At 50.1% G+C, this 27,819-nt stretch overlaps 2 protein-coding genes across 5 annotated transcripts in view; both read left to right on the top strand.

The window, feature by feature from the left end:
• Positions 1 to 933: 933 nt before the first annotated feature.
• Positions 934 to 27,367, top strand: CPD (carboxypeptidase D). The gene is made up of 21 exons (XM_072978646.2): positions 934 to 1,789; positions 5,302 to 5,549; positions 10,061 to 10,203; positions 11,790 to 11,959; positions 12,646 to 13,010; positions 13,714 to 13,905; positions 15,483 to 15,650; positions 16,515 to 16,624; positions 16,924 to 17,026; positions 17,658 to 17,800; positions 18,000 to 18,169; positions 18,949 to 19,260; positions 19,840 to 20,035; positions 20,760 to 20,895; positions 21,123 to 21,263; positions 21,467 to 21,562; positions 21,653 to 21,717; positions 21,881 to 22,012; positions 22,518 to 22,703; positions 23,241 to 23,340; positions 23,619 to 27,367. Exons 1-21 carry the CDS (start codon positions 1,011 to 1,013, stop codon positions 23,843 to 23,845), a joined length of 4,182 nt encoding a protein of 1,393 aa, XP_072834747.2. The 5' UTR covers positions 934 to 1,010; the 3' UTR covers positions 23,846 to 27,367.
• Positions 23,854 to 27,819, top strand: part of GOSR1 (golgi SNAP receptor complex member 1) — a 28,940-nt gene continuing 24,974 nt past the window's right edge. For 2 of the 4 annotated variants that reach the window (XM_078379192.1, XM_078379191.1), the window contains exon 1: positions 23,854 to 25,394. In XM_078379192.1, the coding sequence (XP_078235318.1) occupies positions 25,319 to 25,394 (76 nt within the window). In that variant the 5' untranslated portion in view covers positions 23,854 to 25,318. The remainder of the gene's footprint in view (positions 25,395 to 27,819) is intronic. The other 2 variants (XM_078379190.1, XM_078379189.1) reach the window with 1 other exon arrangement.

Here is a 27,819-nt window from a genome sequence, read left to right as displayed (position 1 = left end):
AACCTCACCCTTCCTGAATGGAAAAGCGCCACCCTGCTCGGCTCCTGGGGGTTTCCTTTAGGGAGGCAACCCATCTCGTCCGCCTCTTTTCCTCCTAAGGACAACACAGATAAACAAGCAAACATTAAACTAACCATTTAGGCTTTGGGCTTCTACAGGTGCTCTAGTAAGTGTCCTGTTTCCAAATCATAAAATGGAAATACTAATACCTATAACCTTCCTTCTTGATGAACTAGTTGTCTGATGTAATAATTTATTTTTTTGTTATATTTACATGTTGTCTTATGTATTTGGAAGCCACCTAGAGTGGTCGTAAGACCAGATAGGCAGGATATAAATAAATAAATAAATAAATCACATTTATATATATTCACAGATATATGTGTGTAGAGAGAGAGTGCAGATGATGAGATAAGCAGCACCAGTGTAGGTTTTAGGTGAGGACTTTATAAATGCAACAAACAAAATAAATATATACTTGGTATATGTCATGAAGTGCTAACATAGATAAATGTTAATGTGTATATATAATAAGTTCATAACGAAGCCTTTTGTACACACACACACACACACACACACACACACACACACACACACACACACACACACGTCTGGGCATAAATATATACGTATCACTACAGATGTTCCCATCCGTGGCTGTCCGTCAATGGCTTCCTCTCCTTCTCATTGGCTTTCAGAGATTTTCCCCGCCCGCCGCCTTCCTCCCCCCCCGCCCGCCTCTCCCAAGAAGGCCCCCGTGCGCCGGCTGTTTTCCAAGCGCCCTTCCTCCTGAAGGGTTAAACGGACCAAGCCGCGTCGCGCGCCGGCCCCGCCCCTCCGACCTCTCCCCATTGGCCGTCTCCTTATTGGCCGCGTAACACCCGCCTCCTGATTGGCGCGCCGCCCTCTTCCTCTCGCGCCAATCGGGTGTCGAGTTACCTCAAGGGAGCCTTTTCCTCCCTCGGCCGGGTTGGCGGCGACCTGTCACGGCGGCCGGGGCGGCAATAGCGATGGCGGGCCGGGACCGGGACCGGGAGCGACGCGTCGGCGGGGCGGCTTGGGGGCGGCCGGTCCTCTTCTTCTTCTTCTTCCTCCTCCTGGTCTCGTGGCCTTGCTCGGCCGTCCATATCAAGAAGGCGGAGGCCGCCGCCGCCTCCACCACCACCACCACCGCGGAAGCCGGGGGAGGAGGCGGCGGCGGGGCTGAGGCGGCCTCCGGGTCCCCAGCGGAGACGGCGACGATGCGCTACTTGGACGAGGCGTCGCTGGAGGCGTCGCTGCGCCGGCTGGCGGACGAAGAGGCCCCGCGGGGCTTGGCGCGGCTCTTCTCCATCGGCCGCTCGAGCGAGGGCCGCGAGCTGTGGGTGCTGCGCCTCAGCGCCGGCTTGCCGGAGGAGGAGGAGGAGGAGGACCCCGGGGGCCCCCCGCTGCCGGGCCGTCCTCAGGTCAAGCTGGTGGCCAACATGCACGGCGACGAGGCCCTGGGCCGGGCCTTGCTGGTGCGCCTGGCCCGCGAGCTGGTGGCCGGCTGGCTCCGCGGGGAGCCCCGCGCCCGGCGCCTCCTCAACGGCACCGACCTCTACCTCCTGCCCAGCCTCAACCCGGACGGCTTCGCCCGCGCCCGGGAAGGCGACTGCGCCGGAGCCTCGCAAGGGGGACCCAGCGGCCGAGAGAACGCCCGCGGCAAGGACCTCAACCGCAGCTTCCCGGACCAGTTCGGGGACCCCCGGCCGGACCTCGCCCAGGTGCCCGAGGTCCAGGCCCTGGTGGCGTGGATGCGGCGCAACCGGTGAGGGATGGGGGGTCGGGGGGGGGAGAAGAAGAAGAAGAGAGGGCCCCCCGGGAGGGGGCGTGGCCGCCAGGGGGAGGGGAGGGGCCACAGGGGAGGGGGAGGGGCTTGAAAAGTCGGGCCCTGGGCTAGAGAGTTCCAGATGTGTCTTTCTTTGGGAGGAGGACACATCCCAGCATCCCTCAGCTATCCTGGAGTCCTGAGCGTGCCCCCCCCCCCAGGGGTTATGGGATTCATAGTCCAAGAATCCAGAAACGACTCCTCTAAGTGCTGAAGGAAAGGCCCACCAAACAAGGGGTAGGGTGGACCAGCAGGTGCGCAATTTGCGCCTAGCTGCTTGGGAAATCCTGAGGGTGGTAGCTTCAAAAACGCACATCTCCTGCTCTAAGTGTTGTATAGTGGCATTTGGTTGAAAACTTGGATTTTTGATTTAAAAGAAAATATTTTCCGTGATTCCCCACCACCACCACCTGCAGGATTACATGGTGGCAGCTGGATCCTGGGAGATGTGGTCCAAAAGAGAGAGAGAGAGAGAGAACATGTTGAAGTGCTTGTGCTGTTGTTAAAGAACCGCAGACCAAGACACAAGAAATGACTTAAAAAGGGGCTGGGCTGGAATCCTTTGGTGACATCGCAGGAAATGGGAAAGTTGCAGTGAGCAGGAGGAAAAGAGCGGGAAGGAAAGGAAAGCAAAAAGAGTTTCTCAGTGAAAGAGGTTGGGGAGGCTGCTTGAGGTGGAGCAGGCCCTTGCTCTTTTGAGGCGGCCCATCTGAAGTCAGAACAGCCGTGATGGAAGTGGAGCCCCTGGTGAAGAGGAGGGAGAGAAAGAGGAGGATGCAGCAGGTGATTGACACCAACAGGTCTCCTGCTGCTGGTCATCCCATTCCGGGAGCTCACCTGTGGCTTTTAGACCTTGAAACTGGCCATTCAGGTTGTGTCGGTCAAGTTCAGCCCCCAAATGTCCCTTCGCAAATGAGGTTGGCCAATGAAGTCGAATCGCCAGTGTGACCCTTGCCAAGAGGAGGGGGCGAAGTTGCGGCATTGCTAGGCAGCAGTTCCTGTCCTTGCTTAACTGTTGAGCGTGCTCATTAGGGTTGATGGGAGCTATAGTCCACCAACATCTGGCGAGCCAAACATCCTTCTCCATTAGTCTGAATAGCCATAGGCGTCGGCAGCCTTCGATATCCTTGACAGGTGGGGTTGGGGCGCATGTGGCCCTCTGTTGTTGTTGAGCTGCAGCTCCCACCAGCATCGCCAGGAAGTGGCTGAGACATCAAAAGTAGAGGCAGAGCCACAAAGTGCTCTGGAAAAACAAAGAGGGCTTTTGGAAATCCCAGTTGAATTTCAATGTGTTGTCAGTGGCGAGAGGTGCCGGTGTTTTGTTACTGAGTACCTCTTGTGCAAAAGAACACTTAAAGTAGAAAGAAAAATATTTTCCCCAAAAAAGGTGACATGCCAAAATGTATTGGGCAACTGTATTTTTCCACTTTTCATGTTTCACATCTAATTTTTCAGCTTCCATTGTGTTGCTTTCTCTTTTTTCCTTTCTTCTTCTTCTTTTCTTGCACCAGAAGAGGCATACAGAAAAGCTCACAGTACGACTTTTGTTGAAAAAGTTTTTTAAAAAAACAACCCTTACTGATAAAACAATTTTTTTCCTGGGGCATGTAAGAGCCAAGACAAATAGCAGCAGTTAAACACAAATTCATTAGCGGTTACCATCTTGTGCTTCAAAAGTAGCGAACGAGGCAGATCTCCCTGGAATGGATTGTGTGTGTATGTGTGTGTGTGTGTGTGTGTGCACGCTGCGGTCAAAATGGCATAGGCCCTTCCCTCTCCTGATGAGAGGAAAGCCCAGAACAGGACTTCTGTAGGCGATATTAGATTGCCACCAAGAATCTTGTGGCACCTTAAGGAATGAACATTTGTTGTGCAGATTTAATTAAGAACTATCGTCTGTAAAAGATTATGCAGTGTAATATAAAAGGTGTTTTTCCTTAACATGCTTTGAGACACCTTCCAGGTTATAATACAGTATTTAACAAAATAACCAGTGTTTAGAATTATTTATTTCAAATTATTATATCTTGATCTGTGCCTTCTGCTTGATAGACTGAGCATAAAAACCCAGGAAGAAGTCATCAAAAGTTGCCAGTGCGAATGGCTGCATAAAATCTATTTGGGAACCTCACCTGTGAAGATGTTTCCAGATTTTGGTGGTGGACGAAAATCCAAACCTAAGCTTTCAAACCTGGTAGCGCTTACTTGGATTTAAAACAACCGTATTACAGAGATAGCGAACACAAGGCAGCCCATTGTGGTTGGCTTCCAACTTCACACTCCACAAAACAATGGCCATACTGTGTCTGTAGTCCAAGAAGGGCAAACAAATGGAACACGTGCACATTCCCTCTGACATTTGCTTGGGCCACTCAGGATAGGTCTTGGAGAAGGACATCTTTGCCCCTGTTTTTCCGAAAGAGCAACAATGGTTGTGTGCTCCCAAAGCAGTGATGATTTGCTTTACTTATTCCATGCTTTCATGGTCTCCTTAATATACTCCCTTTTATCTTCTGTTTTGCATTGAGAATGCCTGGTTCTAAAAAGCACCGTAAATACCTTAAATAGATGCATGAAGGCCATTGTTTCTTAAGAAAAGAATCTAATGCCCTGGTTGGACTCCAGCAATTATTTAATGAGGCCTTTTCTGAGCTTGTCTTGTTTTTTTTTTTTTTTTAAACTGGTTAAGTATGAAATGGTTCTCAAGGGACTCCAACTTCTTTGAACTTACGAAAAGAAGGAAATGTGAGATATAGTCACAATTGCTTGTGACTAAGGCGCAGAAACCATACAGGTTCTCCTCTGCTTTTGTTTAGTAACTAATGTGTGCTAAATATCCTGTCTATCTAGGCAGTTGATACAGTATTTGCAAACATTTAGAACTTAGGGGCTACATAGTAGCTTGCTGTTCCATACCTTTTAGTGCCAGATCTGTTCTGCTGAGTAGGTTCCATGGTCTGATATCAACTAGGCCAGTGGTTCTTAACCTTTGTTACTCGGATGTTTTTGAACTGCAACTCCCAGAAACCCCAGCCAGCACAGTTGATGGTGAAGGCTTCTGAGAGTTGCAGTCCAAAACTCCTGAGTAACCCAAGGTTAAGAACTAGTGAACTAGGCTTTTACCTTGATTGCCAGAACTAGGTAGAGTTCTTGTTGAGCTTTCCTAGGGTGATGTGTTCTGAATTGGGAGGGGGGGACTTTTCTGCTGTCCCTCAATTCATCTGTTTTTCAGTCCTCCACTTTGTCCACTACATTAACTGAAGATGATCTGTTTTTGTGTTGTATTGTTTGAAACAGCCACTGTGTTTCCTCTGAGTTGATTTTTCTGCTTCTGAAAAGGGATATTGACTGAGGTGAAATAAAGCATGCCGCCTTAACGGAAGGTTTCTTCACTCTTGCCTTCCTCTCTGTGATTCTGACAAGTGTTGTACTTATCTTTTCTTCTTAAACAGTTTTGTGCTTTCTGGGAACCTACATGGGGGCTCTGTGGTTGCCAGCTATCCATTTGATGATTCTCCTACACACAAGATCTCGGGAGTGTACAGCAAATCGGCAGATGATGAGGTTTTTAAGTATTTGGCAAAAGCTTATGCCTCCAACCACCCAGTCATGAAAACGGGCACCCCAAACTGTCCTGGGGAGGAGGAAGAAACCTTCAAAGATGGCATCACCAATGGCGCACATTGGTACGACGTGCAAGGTAAGATGGCAAATTGGAATTAAGAAGGCTCTTGCAAAAGAGGAGCATCTTAAAAATGTTTTCTGGCAATGCTTGTCACATCAGGAGTGCTGCAGCAGAGACTCAAGGTGATGACACCATCCTGTGCTTGGTGCTGGTTCCTCTTGTTTGTGTTTTGCAACAAAACAATATGTAGAGAAATCAGCAGCCTTAACTGGCGTGTCCAACACATCTGTTCAATATAAGCAAACATTTAAAGTTTGCCTTGGCACATTGCAGCCTGCATTGTCTTCAGTCATTTCACCTTGTATCCGTCCCTTCAGATTCACAACACTGGGGAGGAATGCTTTTGTGTTCCATTCCTCTGTGGTTTAATATTCTCAGAGGCAAGATGCAGCTCAGTGGCTTGATCTTTCTATTCTCTCGGGTGTGGAGCGTGTCTGTGTTGGACATGTGGCCTTTGAACTGATTTTGATGCCCACACAGTGTGCGTGCCTCACCGAACTCTGTGTTTATCTGGCAGTCCCCTGTCAAATCCTTCAAAGTATATTGAGCTGGGGGGGGGGGGGAAGGTGGTGTTTGTTAGAACACTGAACTATTGCTGCCTGTGTATGCTTGTTTTGTTGCTCTTTCCCTATTCTCTCCCATTCTCTCTTTTTGTTTTATGGGTTGTAAACCGTCAGACAGGAGGTAAAAATCATTTGGGCATTTAAAAATGATCATCATTCTAGATGTAAGCGGTGCCAAGAAAGCAGGGAAGGAGTGGCACTTCCAGCAGATTCTCTGCCTTCTGCCAGGATCCGCAAGGTCCCAGGTCTGCAGCAGAAGACTGCCTGCTCTAGAAGGCTGTGATTGCCCTCTGGAGCAAGCTTTTTATGGCAAAGAGAGCTGCAGCAGGAGGGGGATAAACGTCCCGATTCCACTGTCATGGGATTCACAAGTACACCATTGGATCATGATCATGGGGCCAGACCTTTTCTCGACCAGCCAGCCCCTCTGTAGCTGTTCAAATAAAAGTTTTCCCTCTATCCAGTTGATCAGCAGGGCTTGTTTCCCTGTTAAATGTCCCCGCACGCCACCTTGGCATTGGACACACCCAGATTTTATCAGGAGCTGTGGTTTTTACTATAACAACAAGGCTCACTGTGTTCCATGACCAGGATGCCTGAGATTATTTGTGAAACGTGAAACCTCATACAGTCACTGAGTTTGAATCAGGATGTCCCAAAGGAGCTCAGTTACTTCACTCTTCACAGGGATGAGTTTTGCTCAATAGCTTACCCAAATTAAATATTCCCTCACAACCTTTAGTGTACTTGCAGTGCAGCTTCAAAATCTAGATGTGAAGTCTGAAAATTCTCTGCTTTACTACAGAAAATACTACAGTCTACCTAGTAGTTATATTTCCTAGTTATTGGGCTGATGAGAATCTCGTGATGGCCTTTAAAATCTCCCACACCTTAACTAATCTTTGCTGTGTTTACTCAGAGGTGAGCTGGACCAGTGATATTTGCTTCCAAGTAAATATACATAGGATTTATGTTCCCACAGGAACATAATTTTTGCTGTAAATAACGTCATAGGGACTTGTTGGGTATTTTATATCAATGGAATCTACCTGCGTATTGTCTAACATAAAAGTTAGTATTTACTTAGAATAAATAACAGGACCATTTTTTAAAAAAGATATTTTCTGGTAGCCGACCTGCAATCTGCCTCCTATACAGAAGTTGCAAAAGTAAAGGTTGTGGTCATTTTCTCACTTCCACCGACATGGACTTTCTTTTACACAAGCTGCTTTAGTTGTTGAAGTCCCAGGCGTGAGTAATAACTTCACTTGGAAAAGCAGCCAGGCCAGTTTCCTGCCTTGTGGAGGGAAGACGAGGGAGACCAAATGTAGGAGGTTTACCTAATCATCCATGAAGAGCTTAAGTAGTAGAGGAGGTTTTGTCTGTGTTCTTTCACATTACATAGGAAGAAAACAGAAGCTAGTGTTGTAAGATTTTATTTACTAATGATTGGAACCAAGGTGGCCATTGTTTATTTGATTAGTATTTTTCTGCTTGCAAGTTCATTTGTCCATTTCTTGTACATTCCCTGGTGGAGCTGAAGATCATTTTAAAACAATAAGTTATCTCAAGGGTCTTGCGTCCCTGTGAATTGTAAGACTCTCTTGTGAAGTCCTCCTTCTAGTCTCCTGGTTGCCAAAGATTTAGGAAGTGGTGTTCAAGAAATAAGCCTCTCTTCCCCCCCCCTCTGGAACGGCACTCTGCTGCTGGAACACCCTCCCTAGTTCTGTACTGCCGGGAACCGGTCTACTCAGTGCAACATCATGACACCGCATCAAGTGTTCCCAACCTACCAGGCGCTTTTTTGTTCAGTGCTGAATGGTTTTTATCACTGCTGTTTTGAGTTGGTTAATAATTTTCTACTTGGGATTTGAGGTTTTTATTTGCTTATTTCCATTGCTGGGCATTTTCATTTCATACTGTTTTATTTTGTACATTTGCCTTGCTTCTGACTGTTTTTTAGTATGTTTTCCATAAGCCGTCTCTAATACTGTCTTTAGAAAGATAAGTGTACATCAAGCAGCGCTGGGCAGCTGTTTCATTTAATACTGGGGCAAGATGCAACGGCTTGCTTCTGACTATGATTGCAGGATGCTGTTGGCTGTTAAGCAGGGTTAGTCCCCACATTGGTGGAGATCCCACGGTTCACTTTGAAACTGAAAGGGTGTGGAGATCTTTTGGTTTTCCTGGTGGCTGTGACGGAACAGAGGTTTCCCTGATAAACCTTAATGGGGAAAATATCTGGCAATGATGATAGAGGCCAGTAGCTGAGAACCTGTTACAAATCTAAAATAGAACCTCCTTCTCCCAAGAACTTTTCCCCAGAAAGGTCAATATAAGGGAGTTATCCTCTTGGAGATGAAGGTTGCGTAGGTGTGTACCGATTCTGCTTTAGACGCAGGGGATTTGTGTTTCCCTAGACATGCACAGGATTGCACTGTAAGTATGGCTTCAGGGTGTTGAGACACTTCCCCGTATGTCAAACACAGGAAACCAGGCGTTGCCTTTCAGCCAGAGGTCTCTGCCGTAAATATGGGCCAAGGGAAATGGACAGGGGTGTGCCTAAAAGCAAGCAGCACAATGTTTTAAGTTTCCAGAGGACCAAGAAGAGGGTTGAAGTGAAAACCAACCCCTTTGTTCTTTATTCTCTGCTGGACTTAACTCATCACAACCTGTTCTCTCTTTTAAATGGGTGTTTGCTCAAATAGAAACAGTTGTAGGAACTAAAATTATGTCCAGGCAAATGGCAGCTAGTGATCAGTTGTTTGCCTCATCGTCCCTTCCTCCTCATTCAAAATGTTGTCACCTCTCTGATATTCTTGTTTAGGTACATTTTTGTCATCTGCTGTGGGTAGGATCTTTTTTAATATACTGTACTGCATTTAGAAGGTACAGGGGATGAAGAACAGATAAATACATGGATAGGAATACTGAGTCTATTTTCTCCTTTTGTTCATTTCCCTCTCAGTTCTGTGATCGTCCACTTTGACTGGCTGGTTTTTGAATTTTCCTCCTCCTGCCTTGGGTTGTCTGTTGCAGGTCCAAAGCCACGGTGCATACTCTTAATAGCCTTAATGCTCAACATGATGCCATAGATGGAGGGCTGAACCAAAGAGCCTTGGGTTCAAATCAGCTCAGTCATGACGCTCAGTGACGTTGGGCCAGGGTCACATTCTCCCAGCTGAATCTATACTGATCATTTTCTGTAGAGTGCTATATTCCTATAAGATATTTCACTGCTATGACATGAGTTGCTTGTTGAACATTTGCCTGGGAAACAAGTGACAGAAAGACTGCATGGAGGAAAAACCTATGTAAATTGTTGTAGGCATTCTGCAAGCATACGGCCTTTCTTTCAAGCGTTACTGACTCAGCTAAAGGCTGAGTAGACAGAAGAGCCAGTTGATAAAATGGGCTCCAGAGGGGCCAGCCCTGGAGAGGGAGGTGGAATGATGATAAGGTCAGTTATTCAAAGATTTGGGAGAATGTGGCATTTGAGGATGTAAGCTCTCCAATAGTTGACCTCTTTTTGGACAGTAGTTCTCAGGTTTCCCTAGCCAGCATGGTTCGGGCTAACTGGAACATTCTGGGATGTGTGATCTGAAAAGTAACTTTTCCAAGCCTGGGGTTTTTTTCCTTACTGATGTGCTGAGCCTCTCTTTCAAGCAGAGATACACGTGCCCGGTGGAAGAGAACTTGTCAGATGCAAAGCTTCCCTGTTGGTGTTATTCCAAAAACATTATCATAATTCTCTTCTAGCGGACCTTTGTTTCTTTTGCAAGGCATAGCAGTGATGATCAGAGCCTGCCTTTCTGTATTTAAACTGCGTCTTGCTTGGAGAAAGGAATTTATCCCATCCTGCTGAGAAAATGCTAACTTGAAATGACGCAACCAGGTTGTGCTGCTGCAGAGGTGTCTGTGTGAGAGTCCTTGGATGAATCGGTTTCTCCTTCTCCCCCTCAGGTGGCATGCAGGATTATAACTACATTTGGGCCAACTGCTTTGAGGTCACCTTTGAGCTTTCCTGCTGCAAATACCCACCAGCTTCACAGCTTGAGCAGGAATGGGAAAATAACCGGGAATCTCTCCTCACCTTCATCGAAAAAGTAAGGGCTTTTTGAAAACCCTTTTCTGGTGTGACATTGAATCATCTGGGTACCCGTGCGTCACTTGGGTCTTGGTGTTTTGTGCCTTTCCTGTACCTCTTGCCAGTTCCTCTTGTTTGTCAGAACATAAGCTTCTGCCTGTGCTCTTCTGGCTGAGATGCTGGATAAGAAAAAGAGGTTTACCTGTTTGATTTTGCTTTTATTTCTAACCGGGGGGGGGGGGAGCTGTCCCTGAAAGGTGAAAATGACATAAACCAGAAACACCGGTCAGGCTAAAGTCGCTTGTACACAAGATGACCTTCAGCAGGAATCTTTTTCCTCCTTCCATGTCACAACCACAGCATTGTTCCAGAAATTGTTGGTTCTGACTCCTATTCCTCACTGTAGCAATCGCTGCAGGTGTCCTGTTATTTTAAAAAAATTTTTTTGCATCAACCCCGTGTGTTCTTTTGGAAACAGATGGCTCCAGTTGAGAGAGAACTATTGTAATCTAAAAAGCCAAAGCCCCATCGGCCTCAATTTTGTCTCTGTTTTGAAAGAGGCTTTTCAGAACAGGAACCGCAGTGGGCAGAAGGCAGCCTAATTACTCCTGTAAGGATCTCTAGATGTCTCAGCTTACAGTTGTTCTTAACAAGCATGTTTTTTTAAAAAGTGCAAAGCTATCTTCTGCTAATCCTTTGTAGGCTTCTTCCATTGCACCTGTCCTCTTGCAGTGTTGAATGGCAGCCTCTGTTGTAGCTGGTGAACTGGGAGCAGGTTCTTACCTTTCAGACGCATTCAGATGTTGGAGCAGAGGCTTTTCTTGTCTCTTCTGCTGTGAACATTCTATAAAGTGGGTAGTAAAATGTTTGATTCGGAAATGCAGAGATAACCCACTGAGTCACACACTCAGACAGGCCAGCTTCAGATTCTGCCAGCCCATTGCAGATCCTGCTACATGAAGTACTTTTTAGATCCTATTAATTATGTACTTATTATATTGATATCAATCACTCTCTTCAAACAGGGCTCAAGGTGACTCACAAGAAGGTTTTAAAACAAGTAGAGATCAAAATGCAAGAAGTTCCAATGTCAACAGGACGAAGTAAATTGTGACATTAAAATGCTGGGGAATTTAATAGAGTTTTTTTCTTTTCTTTTTAAAGGCTACCCTGTTGAAAGTTCCTTTTTCAGCAACTGGACATTTACCCAAACTCTGCCTCATGCTCAGGATCTTTACCCACTGGCAGAAGGACAGGCCGGTGGGTGGGTGGGCGGGTGGGAGATAGCCTAGCCGTCCTCAGAAGAGACCTGTTAGCCTTGCTGTGGGAAGGGTGACCTTGTTATCCATTAGGGTGTGCTCTGTGTGGCCCTGCCAGATCTTGGTTCCCTTTGATTTTTGCACACAAAGACATTAATCTCCAAGCTTCAATACCACTCCGTCTCTGTCCTTCTTGGCAGTGGGTGTTACAGAGAACTCTGAGCATGAAATTATAAGTCAGTGGAGAGGAAAACAACCAGAGTCACGGCAGGGAACCTAAGAATAAAGTTGCACACTAAAGACACATCCAGTTTTCTGACCTGTTTCCCGTTCCCATCTGGTGTAGGTCCACCTGGGAATCCAAGGGTCCGTGAGGGATTCAATCACTGGGGCCGGCTTGGAAAATGCAACCATTGCTGTGGCTGGAATCGCTCACAACATCACAACCGGCCGGTTTGGGGACTATCACAGGCTGCTGGTTCCCGGGACCTACAACGTCACAGTGGCTGCCTTGGGGTAAAGTCTCGATGTGTCCTCTATCTGAGTTCCTGGCCAGGCGCCTTCTGGTCACCAACAGGAACCCTAGACGCTGTTCTTGTTATCCAGTCCCCTTTTTGCTCTGTGCTGCCTAGGATGTGGCGCGTGCTCGTGTCTCTTAGGCAAACGAAAGCGAGAGAGTCGCAAGAAAGGAGGTCCACCTGCCTGGTTCTATGGGCCCCACATCCTGTTTCTACCCTTAGTGCTTAGTTTTAATGGAAACCCTGGGGAAGTGTTTGAAGTGGCCATTCTACTGATGCGATGGAAAGCCGTTGCAGCTAACAAAACAATTGGCCGTTAATTGAGATAACCTGTTTCAGTGTCTCCCGGTTGGCCCAAACAGTCAACTGGGTGACCTCTGGCCAAGCTGTTGTCTTTCTGCTTCTGTGCCCTGTTTGTGAAATGGGGATTGTGGGGAAGACGAAGGACGGGGGACCACTTTGCTTACTCTAAATAGTTTATACATTTGTGACTCAACAGTGCCAGCCTGTCGGCTTGTTAGGACGTCCGGGGGGGGGGGGCTTTCCCTGCACTTCTTGTTATTTGTACCCTCTGAGAAAAGGTTTTAGGCCGATGTCACTGGTAGACCGCTAGATCAGGCCAAGCTGAGAGCATTTCAAGAGGGAATGCAAATGGCTGCACCTTTTTCTCTTCCCCCTCCCCAGATACCTGCCAGTCACCCAAGAGAACATTGAAGTAAAGGAGGGGGACGCAACCGCCGTCAACTTCTCCTTGCGGCCTACCGTAGTGGCGCTGGCTTCCGACCCTACCCAGACGGCACCTGTGGTGGCCACAGACCCTGTGGCCAACGCGACCAACGTCACCAACACAGACCGGCCGACCTCTGCCCACCCGTCAATCCAGCCAGAGGATTTTCGCCATCACCACTTCCCTGACATGGGGATCTTCCTGAGGAAATACGCCTCCGAGTATCCAAACATTGCTCGTCTCTACTCGGTGGGCAAGTCGGTGGAACAAAGGGAGCTGTACGCCATGGAGATATCTGATAACCCCGGTGTCCATGAAGCAGGTAATGTGATCGGCCCCTGGCTGGACACTTGATTCCATGCTTGTGCGGCAAGGGAGAGAAAACGCCTGGGTCTTCGACCGGGGGTGAGTGAGGGACAGGCACCCTGGCACCCTGCTGAAGTGTCAGACTGCAAACCTTATAACACCTGGTTGTAGTCTGCGGCAACTGGGACATGATAGCTGTTTGGGAGGCCTCAGGTTGCCTACTACAGGGCAGTGTAACTGGGTTGGACCGCTGGTGTTTTACTTCTGTGGGTGCTCCTATCCAGGCACCATCCCAAAACATTTAGCTACTCTCTTCCGTTGAGTTCAGTAAATGTGGGGAAGTGATCTTGCAGGGATGGTTCAACCGTATTCGGCTTTCAACACTGCTGTCATCATCACTCCTTGTGTCTTTCTTTAATGTCAGGCATTAAGCAGGTCAGGAAAGGATGCTCCACGCATTTCCTTTGGTACCCTTAGGCATGAACAGTTCCACTGAACTCTTGACACAGGAATGTCTTTGCTGTGGGACCAGCGAAGGCTTTTCCTGTTAGTTATTTCTCCTTGTGCGTACCTGTTGGTGCTGAGGTATTTCTTAAATATGCAAGGCCTGATGTTTTCTGTCTGTTCCCATTCTGTTCCCTCTCCCTGTGAGACCCTTCCTCACTCCTGAAATGACATGGGTCAGCTGAAGGCTTCTTTGGGTTTTGTTCCCCATCTAGGAGAAGCGGAGTTCAAGTATATCGGCAATATGCACGGCAATGAAGTGGTCGGGAGAGAGCTGCTCCTTAATCTCATAGAATATCTCTGCAGGAACTACGGGACGGATCCTGAAGTCACAGACTTGGTCGAAAATACTCGGATCCACATCATGCCATCCATGAATCCAGATGGCTACGAAAAAGCCCAAGAAGGTAGCCCTGTTCGCAAGCTTCTTTCCTTGCCACTTTTGGGAGTCAGGTGCTGTACGAAGGCAGAGGCTTCATAGCGGATTCGGGTTTTCTTGTGTTTGTGACCAATCTCTGCCTGCAGACGGTGTGACAAGACCGCTCTCTTTTTGGTTTTCGTGTGAATTGGGATTTTCCCCTGTTTATCTCTTTGTTGGCTCCTGCCTCCCCACACGTACCCGAATGTTTTTCTCACTTTATCTATGTTGTGAGAATTGAAGTTTCTTTTGAGGATGCAGTGTAAAGTGGGCAGGCTTTGGCGCGATGAGGTCTGGTTGTTTAATACAGCAGTTCCCCAACCTTTTTGGGACTGCGGACCAGCTGAGCCTCTGAGCAAGGCGGGGCACCCCCCTGTGCTCCCGCGGGTGCTCTTGGATGCATGCACGAAGCGGTGGGGGGGGCGTACACCCACCAGCACCGGCGTGAGTGCTCCCCCACCCCTTTGTGCATGCACAGAAGCACCCGCACGTGCGCCCACCCCTTAGCACCAGTGCATGTGTAAAAGGGTGGGGGAGTGTTCAGGCTGGTGCTGTGCACAAAGCAGCTGTGAGGAGGGGAGTGTGTGCGGGGGGGGTGTCAGGAGGTCTGTCTCTGTGCGGCCCGGTCCAGCTCAGGCCACAGACTGGGACCGGGCTGCGGAGCTGGGGTTGACGACCTCTGGTTTAATAAACAGAAGCAAAGCTGTTGCCAGAATACATACCTAACACCAGGCATTTCATGTAGAATAACGACATAACTTCAATACCAGAGGGTATTGGAGTACAGAAAGATTTAGTTTTGAGTGACATCTTTCCAAGATGTGCTGGAGAGACATAAAAGCACAGGTGGCACAACGTATGCCATTATCCTGTTCCCTGGGGGTAAGGAACAGCTCCTGAGCTAAGCTGCTTCCTAGAGAATGGCCTGGGAGGTTCACGGCCAGGCACCTTGTTTGACAAGGTAAGGCTGTGTGTTTGAACAACAGCCTCTTCATTTATTTGGCTGCACCTTGAATCTTTCCTCATGAAAAGTTCATTCATCCAGATTGATCTGTGGGGTAAGATTTATGGCTTGTTCCCAAGACACATCCGTCAGCTCTTCCTCGGCAATGACACGCTGTGGGCAGTGCGGCATGAGTAATATTGGGCTGGTTCTATGAAAAGAACAGCCTTGTACAGGATCTGCAAAGCCTCTTACTTGGCACCTGCCAAGTTCCCTTTAAATGTAATTCATTCTTTTATTCATTATCGTTTAGCCATAACCCGTTGTCGTCCCTTGTTACAGCACTGGGAAACATAATTAATTGCAGGATTGATCGCGTGACTTGTTTTTCTGTTCCTGTGCTCCTGCATGTTGACCTTTGACACGTAACTTCATTGCCCTGGTGCGAGTAGCAGTTTGCCCTCCTCTGCTGGTGGCCACTGGGTCTTTTTGGTAGAGATTGCAGAGCCAGCCGGGCCAGCTGTGTGTTTGCCCACTTAAACCGGACACATGTCTGTGCTGGCCATCTGTGTCCCCCCTCCCCCCCCGAGCAGAAGATCAACAGTTGGTGTCCCTTTCCTCAGGAGACGTCGCGGGGACCATTGGCAGAAACAACAGCAACAACTATGACCTGAACCGCAACTTCCCTGACCAGTTTGTCAACGTCACAGACCCTCTGCAGCCAGAGACCATCGCAGTCATGGGCTGGCTGAAGTCCTACCCCTTTGTGCTGTCGGCGAACCTGCACGGAGGTAAGAGGAAGGTGGAGAACAGTTGGCAGAATATCACTGGGATCCTTCCTCTGACCTAAAGAGAACTGGGCTCAGTCGGTGGCTGCAGCATCACCTTGCAAATAGATTCCAAACACTGTCCTTTCCAGACTTGTAGGCTCATTGCAAGAAAGCTCAGCAACACGCTGGAAAAAGGACCCTAAAGGGCGGGGGGGAATGCACAATGGCAACATACCTCTCCTAACTTGCTGGCTTTTCTTCCCGCTGTGTGTCTGTGTCTTTTAGTTCTTACAAATCCACTATAAAGGGAAACTTCGTGGAAGGTTGAGTAAAGCGTGTTGCAAATCCTTCTGGTGTGGTTATGTTGCAAGCAGTTGCTTTCTCACATCATTCCCAAAGCAACCTCACTGTAGCGTGAGTGGGAGGCCTCTTTCGGAGCCGGCTTTTCACCAATGGAAATCAGTCTAGCCTAATGCCCAAGGACAGCCCTCGCCCACGTGGTGGGGTTAGAAAAGAGCTTTTAGGGTCAGTAGCTGTTCTCCAAGGTCAGGTCTTCCTTTCCTGAGTGCTGAAGACTCGCCTGTTTCTTTGGCTGTGTTTTCTCCAGGTGCCTCCTGCCTTTCCAGGCAGGTTAGGCTCAGGTACCGGCTTGCTGAATCCTGGCCCTGGTGCCTTGCAGTCGTGTGGCCTGAGGGTGGCTCAACGTTCATGGTTGTCTGTACTTCTGCCGAGCTTAGTCTTGCGGCTTGTCCTTGAGCTCAGGAGAATCGCAGGCGCATTCTAATCCAGGGCGTTAGCCACGTGGCTGCTTCCTAGGCTGAAATTGGTTCCCCTGCAGGGACATAACCTTGACATGTGGGTTTTTCCCTTCCTCCACCTGGGCAGGCTCTTTGGTGGTGAACTACCCCTACGATGATGACCAACAAGGAATTGCCACATACAGCAGGTCCCCTGACGATGCTGTCTTTCAGCAGATCGCCCTGTCCTATGCCAAGGTGAGCGCCTCCCGAAGGCTTTGGGAAGGGGTGGCGGGTCAGATTTTTGGAAGGCAGAGATGTTCTCTTTGGTGCTGCAGTTGTTCTGGGCTGTGACCCCCACTGGCCTCTTCCAGCAGAGCCCCTGGTAAGGTATTGTGAGTGTGAGAGAGAGTTCAAAACACCTGGAGGGCCTTACGTTTCCTATGGCAGTTGTAAGGAGATGTGACTCTGGGGAGGAGGGCGCATGTGGTTGTGTGTCTTCCTTGGGCTGGAGGAGATGTCCAGGCCTCATGGGTGGTGGTCCTTTGTTCTTCCAGGAGAATGCGCAGATGTCCCAGGGCCACCCGTGCAAAGACCTGGTTCCCGAGGAGTATTTCCCCCACGGCATCACGAATGGAGCTCACTGGTACAATGTTCCAGGTAATGCCTCAGAGCCCGAGGGTCTTGTTCTGGATCCTGCACAAGCCATCCCACCTCTCGTTGGCCTTGAGTGGAAATAACAGGTGGCCCGGGGGGGGTTGGGGGTGGCGGCTTTGCATACCAGCGCCAGGGGGGAGGTTCCCCCTTCGAATTGACCCGTTTTCAGCCCTGGCACTTTGATCATGTGCTTCGCTTGAGAACTGCTTATGGCAGCCTGTGAAGTATCAAGACAGCTAATCTGCTCCCTCTGTCTCACACCCAGGGTACGTGTTTTTGAGGGCAGGATGATTAGCCACTGCCTTCCCTTCCTTGTATTTTCCTAGTCCCATTCGCTCTTCTCTCATGTTATGAATTTGATGTCCTTCATGAAAATGAGACAAAACTTCACTCCTTCAAACAAAACCCCGATACATAAAGATCACCCCCTCCCCGCGTGTTTTTCTAAAATCTAACCGGTTGGTCCTTTATACCTCACTCTGGTCTGCTCCGTGGCACCATCTTTTAGTTTGTTCCAGGAACGCAGCGTGTCCCCCTGCAGTCAGCATCCCACACCCTTGGGGCTTAGTTGTCGGTTTGCCTTCTCCTGCGTTTTTGCCTGCTCCTGATGGCTCTTCGGGTCCTCTGGTTTCAGGCGGCATGCAGGACTGGAATTACGTGAACACCAATTGCTTTGAGGTGACCATCGAGCTGGGCTGCGTCAAGTATCCAAAGGCCGACGAGCTGCCCAAGTACTGGGAGCAGAACCGCCGGTCCCTGCTGCAGTTCCTCAAGCAGGTGAGCGGGCCTTCTGCCCTCCCAGAGGGAAGACGTGCAAACCGGGGGAGCCATAGCCAGCATTATGACCTCTAGAACATTCTTTCTAACAGTGGGCAACCCTCCGATGTTGGGGACAGTGTGGGAAAAGAGTAATCCTGTCATCTGCTCCCTCCCCCTTTCTTCCTCCCCCTCCTTCCCTCCCTCCTTCCCTGCTTAGGTTCACCGAGGTGTGAAGGGGTTTGTGTTGGATGCCACCGATGGACGGGGCATCTTTAATGCCACGATCAGTGTCGCCAGCATCGATCACCCAGTCACCACCTATAAGAGCGGAGACTACTGGCGCCTGTTGACCCCGGGGACGTACAAAATCACAGCCTCTGCCCGAGGGTGAGTTTCAACAGCCCGACATTTCCCACTTAGAAACTGTAAAGGGAAGGTCGTGTTTCATTTGGCCAGGGCTCCTTTTCCAAAGGCGCAGGGTTGTGGACAAGTTGAACCGATGCATTCAGAGATCGGCGTCACAGACCTATGTGGAAAACCGTAGGATTGCCCCACAAACCCCTCAGAGAGATTTCATCAGTGAGTGGGGCTTTGGGCATCTCTGCATCCCGTCCGCTTGCTGTGTAATAATCGGGCGACCTTGGGCTCTTGGCAGCAGGACCAGGTTTCTCTGCAAGGTTCAGCAGGAAGGTTATCTCCCATCTAGAGACAAAATGAATGGGCTTTTCATATTGGCTTTTGTGAGCCGTGATGAAGACTCCGCTGGCTCAAGAAAGCCTAATGGAAATATTAATGCATTAATAAAAAATTTATATCCTGACTCAGGTTTTTAATCACAGTCCTAGACTGGCCTTGTGATAATGATCTCTTTTTTATTAGACGTGTCAAGGCAGTGTGCTAGCTCTGTGCATGGCAGCATTTGCCAGAGACAGGACCTACTCTTTCTAGAGCCTGAAACATTTCAGTTTTTCGACAGTAACATCTCAAAGCGCATATGGCCTGGGATGTTTGGGGAGCTTGTGGCCAGTAAAGGATCTTTCCCACTCTATCCCACTCTATCCCTTTTTCCGCACAGGGAGGATATTGTCACAAACATACCAGAACATTGTGTTTTACTTCCTCTCCAATTCTCATGTTTTTCTCCCCCTCCCCTCGTGTTTTGGAAGGTATGATTCAGAAACAAAGACAGTGAAGGTAGGAGATAAGAGCGCCGTGCAGGTGAACTTCACTTTAACGCAAAAGGACTCTAAAGTGGAGGAGGGGAAGGCCCCAGACGTCAACATGGCCGAGACTGATGGCACCGTCACCAAGGAATTTGAAACTTTGATCAAAAACCTCTCGGCCGAGAACGGCTTGGAGCACTTCCTGCTCTCTTCCTCAGCCGATGTCCAGCCTTCCCGTTACCGCCTCTACGATGATCGGTCCATGTTCCTGAGAGGCCTAAACTTGAATTATCCACAGATCACCAATCTCACGAGGTAGGCTGGGGTACTGTTTCGGCTGTTCTAGAGAGGAAAGATGGCAGTCAGCCACGTCTGTAGCCCCCCACGAGGCATGAGAGAAAGCTGGATCCGAAATAGCCCGGTTTGGGCGGGTGGAGTAATGGGTTCTCCCTGCTGGAAGAAAACAGAGCGACTGTCACGAGCATCACGTCGCACGCAGGACACCTTCCAAATGTCTGTGGGTCGAAACCTGCTCCGGGGCCCCTGCTGATTGTCCTGAGAGTTCTTGTGAGAATATCTGGTAATAAGTGGCTGCACAGACACAGCAAAGCCCTACAGTTGTCCCCTGAGGACCTTATAGCATAAATGGGGGATCTTACAGGTCACACCAGTCTCCAGTGAGTGAGAAAACGAGGGGAAATTTCTCTATGCATTCTGGTAAGCATTTTTGCCTCCTTTGGTGAGAGATGGGTTATCTTCCCATCCCATCGCCTCAGAATGACCAGGAGCCCTATGTTTCCAGTTCCCACGGGCACGCAAAGGGTAAGGTGGCTACTTAGATTAAAAAGCCACCCAAAAGCACCTCAGACCTCTTCCTGTTTGGCTTTTTTCTAGCTTGGGCCAGAGTCGTGAGTTTCGTTACATCTCGTCCCTGGAGATCTCGAATAAACCCAACCAATCTGAGCCGGAGGAGCCTAAGATCCGTTTCGTCGCTGGCATCCACGGCAACGCCCCCGTTGGCACCGAACTCCTCTTGGCCCTGGCCGAGTTCCTCTGCATGAACTACAAGAAGAACCCGGCCATCACCAAGGTGGGTAGTGGGTGGGCGGCCTCAGCCGGCATTGGGGGCCGTCGCTTGACTTGGAGACGGCTGCGTCGAGCCTCCAGCTCGGAGAAATTCCTTTGGGGAGTTCTGCTCCCAGTCTCCACGAGCATCGGCTTGCCAGGAAGGAAACCCTAGGAAGAAGCGGAAGGGCCTGCTGGTTGTAAAGGCTGCCGAGCCCTCCTCGTCAGTTGACGCTACCGGGAAGGAAAGGGGAAAAGAATGGGAACGCACTGGGCCCGAGAGGATGACCGCACAAGATCTCAGCAGGGGTATAAAGGGGGGGGGGGAAGAGATCAATTGAATAAAGTGGTCCTGGCAGGATTCCAGTGAACAGTGGTTGCATCAGTGGTGACAGGCTGGTGCATGAGGGGTCCTTCAATCTGGCGAGAGAGAGCCCTGGCTTCCTTTGCAGCCCTGAACGCTCTGATACCATGGTGAGGTCAACCATGGATTGGGTGGGTGGGTTGGACACTCTTCCTTCATCAGAGGAAGGTACACTTGTGTGGGTCATGCCCTCTCTCTTGCCCCGGGCGGCCCCTGATGCGCCCTCTGTGTGTGTGTGTGTGTGTTGGGGGGAAGAGTTTGCCTTCTCCCAAGGAACTAGACTGAGGCAGATCTCTGGCAGCTTCTCTACCCTCTTGGCTGATGCAGGCTGGGATGTTCCTCTCAAATGTTGTGTGTGCCCATCTGTGTTTCTGTCTGTTTCCAGCTGATTGACAACACAAGAATTGTGATTGTGCCATCCCTAAATCCGGATGGACGTGAGATTGCCCGGGAGGGAGACTGCACTTCCAGGATTGGTTTCACCAACGCGAATGGCAAAGATCTGGACACGGATTTCACAAGTAAAGCAGACCTCATTTCCCCCCCCACCCCTCCCGCGTCTCACCTAGGGGCCCTAAAAAAAGGAGGGGGGGGAGCAGGGGCCTTTTAGGCGAAGCAGCTTAGATGTCAGTAGACAGAAGGGTTAGGGTTGCACGTTGGCACCCTGTGTGGCATCTTCTGTTGCTGCAGGCGCTCATTATCGGCCGGGTGCCTCACATCCCCTTGAGAGAGACTTCTTTACCTCTAGGCAATACCTCTGCAGCCAAAGAGCCGGAAACCAAAGCCATCATGGAGAACCTGATCCAGAAGGGAGACTTCAGCCTCTCCGTTGCCTTGGACGCAGGGTCCCTGCTAGTTACTTACCCCTATGACAAACCCGTGCAGACAGGTACGGGGAAACAGCTGATGGAATCGGCTCTCCTTTGAGTGGCACCTCTTTGACGCTGACTCTTAGGCCAGGGTGGGCGGCTGTTTGGAATGAGAGGGCCAGAGTGGCCAGCTTTCCGTTGCTGCAGAAACCTGGATCGCTGGGCAGTGTCCGGTACACGTTGAACCCTCACCTGAGGCCTTTGCTTCCTTCCTTCCTTTCAGTGGAGTATAAAGAAACCTTGAGGCACCTGGCGTCCGTCTATGCCAACAACCACCCCACGATGCAGCTGGGGCAGCCTGGCTGTCCGAACAAGTCAGGTACGTGCCTGCAGCGATGACTTGGCCCCACAGGCAGGTTTGGGCAGGCTCCTCCTCGCAAAGCACTCCTGACTTCTATCCCTTTTGCAGATGAGAACATCCCCGGAGGCATTTTGCTGGGGGCCGAGTGGCACAGCCATCTGGGCAGCATGAAGGTATTCTGTCCGCTCTCGGTCGGTCGGTCAGTCGGGTGTTGTTATTGTTTGGGGAATGAGCCCACAGGCGCCGCTGAGCTCTCTCTTGCTTAAAGGAAAGGAGAGCTTTTCCCCCTCAAGGGCCTCTCACTCTTCTTCTGTTTTCCCTCCTCTGGCTTCTCAGGATTTCAGTGTGACCTACGGGCATTGCCCAGAGATCACCGTGTACACGGGGTGTTGTTACTTCCCAAGCGCCGGGCAGCTCCACGCTCTATGGTCGGAGAATAAGAAGTCGCTTCTCAGCATGCTCGTCGAGGTGAGTTTTGGTGAACTCCAGGCAGACCTGAAGGTATCCAGGCTTCTCTTGGCCGCTGGTCTGCCAGCTGAACAGGGAGTAAGTAGATCCATTTCAAGAACTGGTCTTTACGCCAATTCAAGCGTCCTGCTGATGGACTCTGGTCGAGCTCGAATTTGGGGAAGCTGTCACGGAAATTCCTCTTAGTCCTGAGATCACTGGCATGACGTTCGTTCAGCCGGATGTACTGTAGCTCTCAGGTTTTCCATGGGTGTGTGTGTCATGTTTCCTTACAGCAAGATTGTAACCAGCCTTGAGTTTTTTTGATGGAAAAAGAGTGTCCTTAAAAAAAGAGAGAGAGAGAATCCACAGAAAGAAGCCTTTTGAGTCTCTTTAGTGCTTGTGCGCCTGTTATTCTGGAAAGAATCATTTGCAACATGAACACGAGAGGTAGGTGAATACAGAAAATTTCGTCTTTGTGAACACTGTTTACTAGATGGTGTGGGTTTTTTTCTCCCTCCTCCAGGTTCACAAGGGAGTCCATGGCTTTGTCCAAGACAAGCACGGCCACCCTGTGTCAAAAGCCCAAATCATCCTCAACGAAGGCGTAAAAGTCTTCACCAAGGAAGGCGGCTACTTCCATGTGCTCTTGGCCCCTGGCTACCACAAGATCCACGCTCTTGCTGACGGCTACCAACAGGAGCATGTCCAGGTACCACAGCGGCCTGCCCTGAACTCTCTTTCCGTCGGGAAGAAGGGGGGTTCACAGGTGGGCTTAGGCATGAAGGAAATGCCATGAGGCCATCTTACAGCCCCCCCCCTTTCAATGGCCTGTCCTTCACACTGGCTGGCTGATGAGGCCTGCATAAAATGAAATGAAGGACGGTTGTTGGTAGGGAACCACCCGAAGTTGGGCGGTTGAGATGCTTGAACATGCATTGGCCCAGCATCCGCCACTCCTGGCTAGCCCAGTTCTGGGGGTTGTAGTCCAGGAAAGGCACCCGAGCCCAAAGGATTTTAACAGGTTAGGCCTCTTTCTCTGCCCTGCCACCTTCATCCTTACCCTGGGTTTTTTTCTTTCTCCTTCCCTCAGCTGGCGTTCAGGACTGCCGCACCCTTCTTAGAAGGACCTGAGCAGCTGCAGATCACCTGGGTGGGCGGGCGGGTGCGTGCACGTGTATGTCTGGTCTTTCCCCCACCCCCCCCGACCTGTCCTCCAGACACCCACTCACTGGTTGCTCCTTTCCAGGTCTTGGTTCGCCACGACATGGCTACCTTCCTGCGCATACAGTTCGACATAGACAACAAAATCTTTGGGCTGCCCAGGGAGTTGGTGGTCACAGTAGCAGGTAAGAGAGAGAACCGGGGATGATTTTCCCTTGGGGTTAGTGGCGGAAGCAGGGAGCCTGGTGAGAATGGCTTTCTAAGAGGGGACAGACACTTTCCCGGTGTGTAACGCGTGCACAGTAAAGTCAGGATTTGTGCAGTAGAGCACCAAGTCTCCCCAAGGTCTGTCTTGAATCTTTGAGGAGCAATGCAACTGGATGGGATGCGGGAGTAGAAGCAAACCAGCAGGACAAGGAGGGCGAGATGGATGGGTTTTGATTCTCCCCCTCGCTCTGTCCAGGGGCCACCATGACCGCTCTGATCCTCACCGCCTGCATCATCTGGTGCGTCTGCTCCATCAAGTCCAACCGGCACAAGGACGGCTTCCACCGCCTCCGGCAGCACCAGGACGATTACGAAGACGAGATCCGCATGATGTCCACCGGCTCCAAGAAGTCCCTGCTCAGCCACGAGTTCCAGGACGAAACGGACACAGAGGAGGAAACACTGTATTCCAGCAAACACTGACCCGCCCAGGGAGCAGGGGGGCTTCCCCTGCAGAGACAGATCTCGTGGCACTCAGTGGTTTCCTCCTGCGAGCGAACCCAGAACCTGGGACCTCCTCCACATCTGTAGATCCAGAGCCCCTTTCAACAGAGCTGGTGTGGGCCGCCAGGCTTCTTTCCGGCTGCCCGAGTGAGGAGCGCCACCAGAGCAGCATCTCTCAGACTTTGGCAACGTTTCTTTAAGCCTTTCTGACCGTCGCGGGTCACTCCATGCAGCGCCTGGAGGAAAATAACACTGTCACTGCCACGTTTAGTTTAACACTACCCCCGGCCCGGCTGCTCCTGCAGCAGCACAGGCAAATTCCTGAAATTTGGGGCACTTCAGTGGTCGGTCGCAGGAGCATGAAAACAAATAGCGGCCTTGCTCTCTGGGTGGAGGTTGAGCTCCTCTTCCTCCTTGTGGCCTCCACTTAGGCCGTATGGGCAGAAGCCAGCCACACCACTTCTCTGTGTGATCAGCAGAGAAGAGGAGAAGACGGTTGTGCCGAGCGGGAAGCATCTCCTTTTTCTCCAGCTGAGGCTCGTTGGGGGTGGGGTGGGGGGAATAAAAACTGATTTTCTTTTCACTCATCCTCCTTTAACCCCCACCCCATCCCTTTTCTGCCTGAGAATGTAGGACAGCAAGAGACCCAGTCTTGTCTTTAGAAAGAATAAACTCTGATCAGCCTAGGATAGCTGGTCTACTGGATTTCCAGCCTGGTGCCAAAGGCTCCTCTCGCAGCTCAGCTTTGAATTCACTGAGCATCGCCTACCCACCAGCCTCATTATGATGCCGTTGTCCAGGGGAAAAAATATTTTAAATATTTTCCTCTTTTGAAAGTTCATCAGACTGCTCTTTCAGGAAAACTCCTTGCTCTGTCCTTTCTTTCCAGGGCAGTGTCTATTACAGCCGATCTCTGCTTTTCTCCTGAGTTTGGGCTTCTCATGGCCTGCTGCTGCTGCTGCTGCTGCTGTGCGCTCCCTTTTCTTTACAGTCTCTTGCTTTATGTACTGAATCCAAACCATACAGGGGACTTGGTTTCCAGGCGAAGGAAGCAGTGCAGAGGTTCCTGTTCCTCCCATTCCACAGGGCCAAGAAACCGGTGGCTCTCCAGATGATGCTGGAGCCCAGTTTCCTTCGGGCCCCATTTAACTTGGCCATTGCCAGGGGTGATGGGAGGGATACCTCTCCAGGGTCCGGAGGGCGCCAGGACCCATGCGCCTGCATTACGAAGGTAACGGTGTGTCTCCTTGCCTGTTCTACATGCCGTGGAAAGAAGCTGTCACACAGCTGCTGCATGGATGCGCCGGTGAGGCCAGAAACCTGCGCTAAAGAGTCCCTCCCTCTTTTTTGTACATGTTGCATACATGGTTTGGTTTGTGATTTCCACTGTGTCTTAAAACCTTTTTTCGCTTTCTTAAGGAGACTTCCAGGGATGAACACGTAGTCAGAGACATGCTTTCTGGAGGTCAGACAGTGGAGAGGATGGGTTCTGAGGAAGGAGCAGGAGACGCCGCAGAGCGGGCGCCAGGTCAGAAAGGGGCAGGAAGACAGGGACTCTCCTGGCTGCTCTTCATGCTCGTTCACCCCCACATCACAACTTTCTCCCCCACCGCTTCCGAACTGTTTCATCGTCCCCCCCCCCCGTGGGAGGAAATGGGCCCACAGAGGAGCTCCACGGACAGAATTGAGTCGATGCTTTCTTTAAAAAATGTGCCAAAGCCAGTCAAATGTCTGTCATACAGATTTTGCTGGCAGACGTTTTGCTCCTTTGGATTTGGGACCTCCATTTGCCGAAACATGTCCAGCTGCCCGAGGAGATGTATGGCAGTATTTTCTTCCATACCACTGGGCCTCTCCCTCTGAGAAATGGCGCTCTCCCCCTCCCCCCAGCCACGAAAGGTGACTTTTCAAAGGTAACTGGCTGACAACTTCTGCGGAAGCAACTCATTGGCGTGCCCTGGTTGTCAAACGAGTGGCTTGTTACTTTACTTGTTGCTAATGAGTTTAGAAACCATCCGAAAGATAGAAAGAAAGGGTCCAAGTGTTTTATGGGTAGCAAGTAAATGTTTTTGAAGTTACAAGGAAAGATGGCTTATTACCCCCCCCCCCCCAGTAATAATTTGATGACACTGGTAACATCTTTGCCTCAAAAGTAAAATGTTGCAGGTAAATGTTCCGACTTGCAACCTTAAAACTTCTCTGTGATGGAAATACCATGACCTGCTGAAACAGCTTCTTTAACTGCTCTCTTGTGTCCCAATTTAATATTGTCCCAATTGTTTAGGCGTCCGTTCTGCAATGTGAAAGCCTTGCTTTAAAGTTGGGCTTTACGGTCGTAGGCTTTTACCTCCAGTAAACTTGTGGAGGAGTCGCCCTGTTTTAGCCATTAAGATGTGACTCAAAGGTGCCCAGGGCCTGCCGCCGGAGACACACTGTAGAGGTTAAGCCCCTCTGGAGAACTTAACATTTTCCAAAACCTCTGTGTGTGGGGGGGGCATCAGGGCTGGAAATGCCCCACACCTAGGAAAATCCAAATCCAAATGGGAGCAGCTCTGGTATCCCCTTCCATCAGGCAGGCAATGCACAAGCAAGTGCCTGGACCCCCAAACATCTAACGTTATCCCGTTCCATCATCCATCCCTGACATCTGTTGTAAAGTTCTGGAACACTTTCCCAGTAATGCTTTTAGGAAGGAAGAAACCTATTAAGCACGAGCCTGGAAAATCTTCCTTGAGAGTAATTTTAAAAAAGAAAGACTTACAGAGTACTAATTCCAGATGCCCCTTGCTGGGTTTCCCTAATATATAATCAGTCTCTTTCCCCTTCCTTCATCTCTCTCTTGAATTTCCCTGAAAAGTGTATTTTTTTTTTTTTAAACCCACTCTTTTTAAAAAATCTGTTGGCAATACTGTGTGCGGATGTAGTGCTAGTTCTTTGATTTCCCTTCCGGACTTGTTTAAAAAACAGTGACAACCGGTGTGGAAATGTTCCTTTTTAAAATATACGGCAGCGTCCGGAATCCCCAAGCCAGCAGCCGTGGTTGGCAGGCTTCTCTCCCCTGGCCCAAGGACCACCAACAGGCGTTTTTTACTTGGGAGAATCGCCAGCAGTGGCATCTTTCTGACTGCAACGATGCAAAAAGGGTTCCCCCTCCCCGCCCCGGTTCTTTCGGGATGAGGAGTGTGTGTGTGGAATTGCCGAATTGGGCAACAGCTCCTGCTCTTTCTCGGCCACGTGGGCACTCCTGGGACTGCTGGCGTCGGCCTCCCTGGCCCAACAGAGTTGTGTGCCGCGGCCTGTCTCTGCTTGGGGTGGGGGGGCTGTGTTTCTTTTGTCTGCCCGTGCCTTCCAAAGCAAGTATTGGGAACGAGGCACTTAGGGATATGCAAGGAGGGCCCCCCCCCGGGTGTAATGGCTCCCAGGTCCTCTGCGGGTGGGTCTGTGGGTTTTTTTAACCTGTACACTGAGCTCTAATCTGTATAAAACTTATTTTAAGAGGTCTTTTTCCTTGTGTCGTCCTTGCTTCCTGGGTGACCATTGTGCCTGCTCTTTGAGGCCATGCGGTCTCCTGACGAAGGCTCTCGTTTCTCCCACCCCCCCACCCCCCAGCTTGGTCCGTTTGGGGAAGGAGGCCTTCCAGACATGCTGAAGGGAGACTTCAAGACAGGGATGCCAGCTGCAAAAAAGATATGTAACTTGGGAGAGGCTTTTCGCACCCGGGTCTCTAGATGTTGTGGGTTTTCAACTCCTAGAATCCCTCGCCAGTGTGGCTAGTCGTTGGGGATTCTGGGCCCTGTAGTCCAGAGGTGGATCTGAGGCCCGTGGCTCTGGAATTTCATTCCACCTTGCGACAGGACGGGGAAAGAGTGAAGAAAGAATCTCCCTCTGAGAAAAAGCGGGAAAGGGCTTTAAAAGAGACGCCTGCCTCTCAGCCCTTTTTTCTACCCCCACCT

This window comes from Pogona vitticeps, chromosome 7 (assembly GCF_051106095.1).
Source record: "Pogona vitticeps strain Pit_001003342236 chromosome 7, PviZW2.1, whole genome shotgun sequence".
In the NCBI taxonomy this organism is placed as follows: Eukaryota; Metazoa; Chordata; class Lepidosauria; order Squamata; family Agamidae; genus Pogona; species Pogona vitticeps.
The sequence above is the reverse complement of the archived record's forward strand: the minus strand, read 5'-3'. Positions and strand labels throughout refer to the sequence as shown.